This window comes from Rhinopithecus bieti, unplaced genomic scaffold (assembly GCF_001698545.2).
Source record: "Rhinopithecus bieti isolate Rb0 unplaced genomic scaffold, ASM169854v2 scaffold_32081, whole genome shotgun sequence".
NCBI lineage: Eukaryota > Metazoa > Chordata > Mammalia > Primates > Cercopithecidae > Rhinopithecus > Rhinopithecus bieti.
This window is the reverse complement of record NW_016814436.1, coordinates 6,092,539-6,102,200: the sequence shown is the minus strand read 5'-3', so window position 1 is coordinate 6,102,200 and position 9,662 is coordinate 6,092,539. Positions and strand designations below refer to the sequence as shown.

The following is a 9,662-nucleotide window of genomic DNA, read 5'->3' as shown; positions in this document are numbered from 1 at the left end:
GGAGCTTGCAGTGAGCTGAGATCCGGCAACTGCACTCCAGCCTGGGCGACAGAGCAAGACTCCGTCTCAAAAAAAAAAAAAAAAAAAAGGACAAATAGAGTGGCGTCTGCTGTCTGCAGTTCATAGAGGTCAGCTATCTCACCATACTGGAAGTCCCCCTCAGGGAAGGAACCAAATCTTTTTGAGATTTAATTTCTTCCTCACAGAGTGCATTCTGTTATTACATGAAACAGTATTGTTAAAACGGATACATTTACTCAGGAGGCTACTCCTTGGTTAGCACTTGGGCCCAAAGCGGTCTAAAGTGGAAGCCCACCTCAGAATTTTCTTGTTCCTTTTTTTTTTTTTTTGAGACAGTCTCTGTCATCCAGGCTGGAGTACAGTGGTACAATCTCAGGTCACTGCAGCCTCCACTTCCTGGGTTCAAGCGATTCTCCTGCCTCAGCCTCCCAAGTAGTTGGGATTACAGGCGCACGCCATCATGCCTGGCTAATTTTTGTATTTTTAGTAGAGACAGGGTTTCACATTGGCCAGGCTGGTCTCGAACTCCTGAGCTCAAGTGATCTACCCACCTCAGCCTCCCAAAGTGCTGGGATTACCAGCGTGTGAGCTGGCACGCCCAGCCTGTCTTGTTCCATTTTGAAGTGGAAATGAAGTGGTGAAAGTGCAGCTTTCCTGCACATAACAACGTTTGTAAGTGGAGAAGTCAGTTGTCACTTGAGAAACTCTGTATTCTTCAATATTTCCATAACAGAAATTCTATTTAGAAGAATTCGGATTGCATTGAAACAGATATAATTCAATTTCACCATTAAAGTATTTTTTTTGGCTTCTAAAATTCTACATTGGCGGTATCTGAATTAGAACATTTTTTATTGATATTTTCAATACTAACATAGTTTCTCTGAAACCATTTCCCAAAAGCCAGGTTCAACAGTTTATTAACAATCTTATAACTAGCATGTTTAAAAACCAAAGAGTAGTTCCCTTCAAGATTACTTGGGAACAAGGCAAGATCAGAGTGAAGATGAAGCCGAATTCAAAATTTTTCTAACCAGACACGCTTATTTCAAAATAGAAGTTAGAATTAATAGTACAAAGTTGTACCTTTTGTTTGTTTTTTAAAAACTCGTTTGACACCAGCTCTCACTGAAAACTTTCCCTACTAACTAGAAAGGGGTCTGAAGACTCAACTGAAGTGAGCTACAGCCTCTTTGGCTACAGCAACTAAGGTTTCTCTTGCAGGGTGCACCATGCTGGTCATGCTTGCTGCAGAAGTCGTCTGTGGAGGAGCTGTGTGAGTATTAGAGTGGAAACTGAACAGTGATCGGGAGCCCGCTGCAGGGCTGCCCCTAGCGGGACTCTCCGTGTCTCTTGTTGCTTTCTTGGCCTTCAGTGTCTGGATACTGAAGAAGATCTAGGGTCAAAATTCGGCTGAACATGCAGTCATCGTACTAAAATAGAAGACAGTTAAAAGTTCTCTTAATTAGGGAAAAAGTATTGTTAAAGTAAAATAAGAGCCATTAGTGAGTCTAGAATTGCATTTAAAAGGAATCTTATTCAACCTAAAAAGATATCAGCATTTACATTGGTTGTGGGTTTTTTTGGTGTTATCTGGTAGGAGAATTTCCATTACTGATGCATTAATATTTCCAGGTGGTCCCTAACATTCTGTAGGCACAGGAAGGTAAAATTTTACATTTGCTTAAAGGAAAATTCAGGAAGTAAATCCTAACTGTCCAAAACCATATGACCTGAACTAGCGGCTCTACTCCATGAGTTCAGATTAGTATTTTCAATGGCTTGAGAAAGGTGTGTTCACATTTTAGAAGTTACTATACAACTTGGAACTTCTTTTTTTTTTTTTTTTTTTGAGACGGAGTCTCGCTGTGTCGCCCAGGCTAGAGTGCAGTGGCGCGATCTCGGCTCACTGCAAGCTCCGCTTCCTGGGTTCCCGCCATTCTCCTGCCTCAGCCTCCGAGTAGCTGGGACTACAGGCGCCCGCCACCTCGCCCGGCTAGTTTTTTGTATTTTAGTAGAGATGGGGTTTCACCGTGTTAGCCAGGAGGGTCTCGATCTCCTGACCTCGTGATCCGCCCGCCTCGGCCTCCCAAAGTGCTGGGATTACAGGCTTGAGCCACCGCGCCCGGCCACAACTTGGAACTTCTAATGTATTTCTTTGTTTTGTCCTCAGATACTTTTGGAGGATAAATGGTTCCTTGCTCTACCATAGTGCATTTGTTTTTGGTTAAAACACTGAAACATTACAGATATAAGTATAATGTTAACAGTTAGTGTAAATTAACATGGACTATTATTTCACAAAACAAAACTACTTATTGTTCCGCAATTTTCCATTTGCTTTTTTCACTTAAAATATATCTTCAATCTCTATGTATTGTCTCGGAAAACACCAGTAGTTATTTTTAATCTTATTTGACTAAAAAATCATTTCAGCCTTAGACTCCATTTGGAAGTTTTCATTATAAAAGGAAAGCCCGGTGGCTGTCAGGGTCCTAAGGGAAGTTGGCAGTGGGTACACTCCTCCCCTCTGATTTGTCTTTACCTCAGGATAGATGCCGATCAGTGCGTCGGCTCTGGAGTAGAACTCTTCTTTTAGGGAGATGACTATCATCTGAAACTGATCTTGAGTTTGCTCTTTGATGTAACTTGACACCTGGAAGAAATAAAAACACATTTCACTAGGAAGGAAAGGCCTTGTCTGGGCTCTGGGGACAGTAATTCTGCATGTCTCTGAGTCTGGTCAGTTTAGGTGACAAGGACTTATCCACCTTTCCAATAATTCAATAAATCCTCAACAACTGCAGAAATGGAAATAGATTCTAAAATGAGATAAACTTCATTAAACCTATGATCTAAAACTTTAAGAACATTTTAAAGAATAAAGCTCCAACTTAAGATACTGTGGTGTAAATAGGTAATCAGCCTTTATAACAAGAAAAAAACTACCACTCGAAGTATTTTTTGAGGGTGAAAAAGGACTGGTATTTACACTTACAACCTCCAGGCCAGGCACAGTGGCTCACGCCTGTAATCCCAGCACTTTGGGATCCACCCAAGGCGGGTGGATCACTGGAGGTCAGGAGTTCAAAACCAGCCTGGCCAACATGGCGAACCCTGTCTCTATTAAAAATACAAAAAGTTAGGCAGGCATGGTGGCAGGCAGCTGTAATCTCAGCTACCTAGGAGGCTGAGGCAGGAAAATCCTTTGAACCCGGGAGGTGGAGGTTGCAGTGAGCCGAGATTGTGCCACTGCACTCCAGGCTGGGCGACAGAGTGAGAGACTCCATCTAACAACAACAGCAGCAAAAATCCAAAATAATTTCCATCTTCCTATTTTGCCAACTCAAAGCCTGAAAGGAAAAACAGGGCAATTATGTATGTATGTGTAATCCATAATCAAGTCATTTGGTTAGAGGTGAACTCTGGTTCCTTAAGGAGGCTCAATTCCAAGGAAATGAGAAGTGCAAAATGGACTCAATAGAGACGAGTCTTGGTGAACAAACTACTCAGAACTTGGACAGTGATAAACCCCAAGGAAAGAAAAACTACCAACAGTTTAACAAAGGTACTGCCAACTCCTGGGATTTCGCTGAGGGCCTAGAGTGGGTCTTCTCCATGTGCACCAAAGACCCTGCGGACACAAGCTCTGGAAGTATTGGAATAGCAGCTTCCATTGAGGAATGAGTGGCCATGGTTTACATGAGAAAGGAAAGAAACTGCTCTGTGAGGCTGAATTCATAGAAGGAACTTCCAGTATTAGAGGCAATGGTAGTAGCCACTATGACAGGGCTGAACAAAGGTCTTGGGCCCATAATAGGAAAAGAAGGGGAGACAGGATGCGAAGATGCAGGGCATGCATTTTTCCTGCAGAGTTACCTGTTGTAAATGTTGGGTACCCTGATCACAAGAGGGAGTGAAGGGTGCTTCATAGTTCCTCATACTACATAACTGCTCATACTCAATTCAGCAACGGAATGTCAGAAAGATACATCTCAAAGGGATAATGCAATTAAGAGGTTTTAGTACATAGGATGGGTACTAATAAGAGTCTTAAGTAAGACCTAGTACCTGGAGATGCCACCAATGCAAACATCTAATTTTTCCTCAAACATAGATACCTTAAATGCAGCCAAGAAAAGATAGCCACAAGATTTCCCCTCACAGAATGTGGGATATAAAGTGCCAACATTATCCTCCTAAGGGGATATTTCTCCCAAATGAGTCAGCCATGGAGTCCAGTCATTTGATGCACACTCGCTGGCATTCAAGAGACAACTCAAGATGTTCTTCTGTTCCTATGTTTTCTTTCCCCAGCTACCATGAAGTTTCTGGCAGAGACTTTTTGGGGGTATGGAGTTGATGTGATATTCTTGTGTATCCTGTGCCATGTTAAAAATGCAGGGCCTTCAAGAGATTTTCTCAGATGAATACAACTTGAGAAATGCTCAAAGAACATTCACGCCATCAGAGGGTACGGTACCTCAGGTTGCAGCTACCCAGGCAATTCATGTGAGACTCAACAGAGTAAGAAATCAAGGAGGTCAGCTTCAGAGGTGCAGAACCTGCTGGGCAGTACCCCGAGGCTGCAAACATCTCTCAGGCTCGGGCTCCTTAACATCACTCACAAGACCAGGTTATAAACCCGAAATGCAATTTATTTCTTTTTTTCTTTTTAAATTTCTTTATAATAGAGGCAAGGTCTCACTACGTTGCCCAGGCTGGTCTTGAACTCCTGAACTCAAGTGATCCTCCCGCCTCGGCCTCCCAAAGTGTTGGGATTACAGGCATGAGCCACCACGCCTGTCCCAGAATGCCAATTTCTAAAAAAATGATGAGAAATACATATGTCAGCATGACCAGAGCAGCCACCTTGTAAGCAGCCGTTAATACAAAGCCTGGTCATTTCTAGAAGATGAATGGGCCTGGAATCAGAACCAGGAGACTCTAATTCACCCATCTCCAAGAATGAATGGCCCCAGTAGCAGAACCATGATATCAGGAACTCTGCAGGCCGATGCTACCCTTCCCCTGGGCAGTGTCAGGCACTGCCAGGATTTGCCTCCATCCTTTGTTCATGTTCCATAGCAGACCCCACTCTCATGTCCAAAATGCAATCTAGTCACCATCAAGATGTGTGGGCTGAGAGCCCAGCTCTTTTAGGTGCGCTCTGAGTACCCACTGATCCTTGAGTGCTGACTAAAGTTTCACTCCTAAGTGTGAAACTGTTCCTTAGTTCTCTCATTCTCTCAAAGACAGAAAACAGGATCATGCTCAAGTACAGTAAATTGCTGGATACATTTTGATAGAACTGGGGGTAGGGCTGGCGTGGTGGCTGACGCCTGTAATCCCATCGCTTTGGGAGGTTGAAACGGGTAGATCCCTTGAGCCCAAGAGTTCGATACCAGCCTTGGCAACATGGTGAAACCCCATTTCTAACAAAAGCACAAAAATTAGCCAGTCTCATAACCTGGTCTCAAAATAAATAAATAGAGTAAAATTTTTTTAAAAATGGGAAGGTAGGATTTTAAACTTTAATTCTTTTGGAATTTATTTAGAGATGGTACTCGTGGACTTTGTAAGTGGAGACTTAACAAGGCCCTGCCACAGGGCCTATTAGGGGTTCTCTAACTCCCAGTATCTGGATTTGGTGAGAAACCTGTCATGCCAGCAGTGACACTGTTGGTCAAGTACAGTGACCCTCATTTGACCCCCACGCTGATTGTCCCATCAACTCTGGAAGGTCCCCTAAGCTTTGAATGAAAACTACCTTGAATCAACTTGTTTCAGATATTTATCTTAGATTTTAAAAGGACTAATTTTGTTTGTTTGTTTGTCTTTCTTTTTTCTGGAGTGCAGTGGCACGGTCTCGGCTCACTGCAATCTCTGTCTCTCAGGCTCAGGTGATCCTCCCACCTCAGCCTCTTGAGTAGCTGGGACCACAGATGTGTGCCACCATGCTCAGAAAAAATTTTTTTTTTACACCTTTTGTAGGGACAAGGTCTCCTTATATCGCCCAGGCTGGTCTCAAACTCTTGGACTCAAGCAATCCACCCGCCTCGGCCTCCCAAAGTGCTAGGATTACAGGCATGAGCCACCAAGCCCAGCCTACAAGGAATGATTTATTTTATTTATTTATTTTTCTGAGACAGAGTCTCACTCTGTTACCCAGGCTGGAGTGCAGTGGCACAATCTCGGCTCACTGCAACTGCCGCCTCCCGGGTTCAAGCGATTCTCCTGCCTCAGCCTCCTGAGTAGCTGGGATTATAGGCGTGCACCACCACACCCGGCTAATTTTTGTATTTTAGTAGAGACGGGGTTTCACCATGTTGGTCAGGCTGGTCTCGAACTCCTGACCTCAGGTGATCCGCCTGCCTCGACCTCCCAAAGTGCTGGGATTACAGGCGTGAGCCACTGCGCCCGGCCCAGGGACTGATTTTTAATAAGCATTTTCTATTGCTTGCCTCACATGATCCTTGAATTGTAGACAATCTATTGAAAATGAAAAGCAGAAACTTACTTTGCCTATGTTAGTATTGTCTAGGGCTGCATCCACTTCATCTAAAACAAAGAATGGGGCAGGACGAAAACTAGAAAAAAATTACAATCAAGTAAGTTACAATTTTCTATCTGTTTTACAAAAGCCTTGGAAGAAAAGATTAACAGTATTCAGAATAAATAAAACACACTCTTTTGGATATTTCTAAGTATTCGGTGACCTCTATGTTACTAAATCCAATGCTCAGTTATCAGTCCACATGTATGTGACCCATGCAAGGAGTATTTGGGGTTGGTCACTCCCTCCTCCTCGAAATACTGCTCTGTGACTTGTAGGGTGACATAGTCTACTTCCCCTCAGCCCCTGCAGAGTCTGCTGAGAACTCTTCATCTCTGTGCTTATCTAATCAACTCCCTTGGTGATTAAATCTGGCCTCAGGGTTTTAAATACCACCCAAATACTGATGGCTCCCACCCTTCTACCAATAATTCTAACCTGTCTCCTGAATTCTCACCTCAAATGTCCAACTACTTTCTCTACAAGTCCATGTGGGTGTCTAATACATATCTCAAACTCATCTCAAAGCAAACTTCTCCCCTGCCCTCCAAACCTATTCCCTCCTGTGGTTTTCTCCATCTCAGTTAATGGCAGCTCTTATTACTCTAGTTGATTAGGTCAAAACCCACAGAGCCATCCCCTTCACATCTCTTCCTTCACACCCGTACCTGTCAGCAAATTCCATCTGCACAACCATATCCTCTCACCCTGGCCCAATCACCATCACTGTCTTTCACCTTCATTGTGACCAGGCTCAGCCCTGTGCCTGCCACTGCTGCATAGTCTATTCTCCATCCATGCTAGGCTCACTCTGGCCTTGGAGCCTTTTGCACTTGCTGTTGCTGATGTCTAAGAACATTCTTCCCTTAGCTGTCCACATGACCTGCTCCATTTATTCCTTCAAATCTTTGCTCAAATGTTACCTTCTGAAACAGACCTTCCCAGATGACTCTTTAATATTGCTAACCACTTCCCTGCCACTCACCATCTCCATTCCCTGCTTTTTTTCTTTACAGAACTTGTCACTTTCTAATATTCTCTATATTGGATAATTAGTTTACTAATTTATCTTATTTATTATCTGCCTTCCCCAACTAAAATGAAGTATCTTCGAGGCAGGCATTTTGTTTTGTTCACAGCTGTCTCCCCAGTGCCTGCAGCAGCACCTGATACACAGTAACTAGTAAGTATCTGTTGACTAAATGGATGTGGGTGCCACTAGTCTGATTCTGTTCAGATTACTTGTTCAGAGCAGGCCTCCAGCTACTATGGTTTTCTCTTTTCCTTTCCTGTGGCAGCCTATTCCTTTTCCTTCTAGAGACCAGTAAAAAGTTGTCAAACTCTTGTATGTTTTTGTTCCTGGTCATGGAAATAGAGAAGCAGCAGCATCTATATTTTACTGATTGTATTATATGTATATTTTTTGAGACAGAGTTTTGTTTTTTCACCTAGGCTAGCGTGCAGTGGTGTCATCACAGTTTATTGCAGCCTCGAACTCCTGGGCTCCAGCAGTCCTTCCACCTCAGCCTCTGGGTAGCTGGGACTACAGACATGTGTCACCACATCTGGCTAACTTTTTTCTATTTTCTGTAGACACGGGGTCTCACTGTGTTGCCCAGGTTCAGCATCTATACTTTAGATCTTCATCTAATATTCTGAATGTTGAAAGAGGCTAATTGCCTTAATTGTAGATAACTTTTTGTTTCTTGATTTGTTTTACAAAGAAAGTTCCACCATCATCAGTGGAAATAAGGAGATTAAATACTTTTATAGAAGAAATACTTCAACATTCTTTTTTTTTTTTTTTTTTTTTGAGATGGAGTCTCGCTCTGTCGCCCAGGCTGGAGTGCAGTGGCCGGATCTCAGCTCACTGCAAGCTCCGCCTCCTGGGTTTATGCCATTCTCCTGCCTCAGCCTCCCGAGTAGCTGGGACTATAGGCGCCCGCCACCTCGCCCAGCTAGTTTTTTGTATTTTTTAGTAGAGATGGGGTTTCACCGTGTTAGCCAGGATGGTCTCAATCTCCTGACCTCGTGATCCGCCCGTCTCGGCCTCCCAAAGTGCTGGCATTACAGGCTTGAGCCACCGTGCCCGGCCTTCAACATTCTTTACTAAGTAGCAGATCTCTGAATATTGACTAAGAAAATAATACACAAATTGGGATTTTTTTCAATCCTGATGTCACCTCTGGCTATTCCAAATATTTTTTCTTTCTAAAATGGAATAGTAGTAGCTATGGATAATAACAGAAATTGAATAAAAATCTGTCACTAACTAACTGGGCATGGTAGCACATGCCTGTGGTCCTGGCTACTCAGGTGACTCAGGCAGAAGGATCACGTGACCTGGGAGTTTGAGCCTAGCCTAGGCAACATAGCAAGTCTCTGTCTCCAAAAAAACAAAACCCACTAAAAATTTGAATTCTCTCCTAGATTTGCTGTCTAAAGTCTAAATTGTTGTAGGCCTAAAACATAATCTGAATTGTCTGGCTGAAGAAGATAGTTTTGTATCCCATTTGCTAAATATTAATAAAGACAATAGTTAATATGTCTTCTGTAGGAAGGTCCCCTTGGCTTCTGTCCTATATGAAAACTGAATAGCTTTTGTGACCTTACCTGTGCACGGCAAACAGGAGAGCCAAGGCTGCCACACACTTTTCTCCCCCTGACAAATTGTCCATTGGCATAAACCGTTTGCCTGGGGCCACACAGTTATAACTAATTCCCTCCAAGTAAGGTTCTTCAGGGTTCTCTGGGCTAAGAAATGCCTGAAACACATGTTGTTTATTTAGCAATATCAGAAAAGTAACTGATAAAGTTCAACTTGGAGTTTAACTGCAAAATACTCTATTGGTTAGCTTTTCTTCAATTTTGATGGAAAACTACCAATACCTATAAATAATGTATTTAGTTCTACATGTAATCACAGAAAACAGGGTCGTCTGGATAGGCGGAAAACACTCTACCATACCCAGGGATCAGCCCTTTCCACCAGACTGCCAGTCAAACCTCAGAGGCACATGCCACAGTCTTACAAAACAGTCTTCATGCAATTCGCTCACTGATACATTCATCAAACATTTACTGA

The 9,662-nt window shown here is 43.1% G+C and overlaps 1 protein-coding gene across 1 annotated transcript in view; it reads right to left on the bottom strand.

Moving 5' to 3' along the window:
• Nucleotides 1–854: 854 nt before the first annotated feature.
• Nucleotides 855–9,662, bottom strand: part of SMC1B (structural maintenance of chromosomes 1B) — a 72,354-nt gene continuing 63,546 nt past the window's right edge. The window contains 4 exon segments of the mRNA XM_017850849.1: nucleotides 855–1,454; nucleotides 2,567–2,677; nucleotides 6,542–6,611; nucleotides 9,191–9,342. Of these exon segments, the coding sequence (XP_017706338.1) occupies nucleotides 1,353–1,454; nucleotides 2,567–2,677; nucleotides 6,542–6,611; nucleotides 9,191–9,342 (435 nt within the window). The 3' untranslated portion in view covers nucleotides 855–1,352.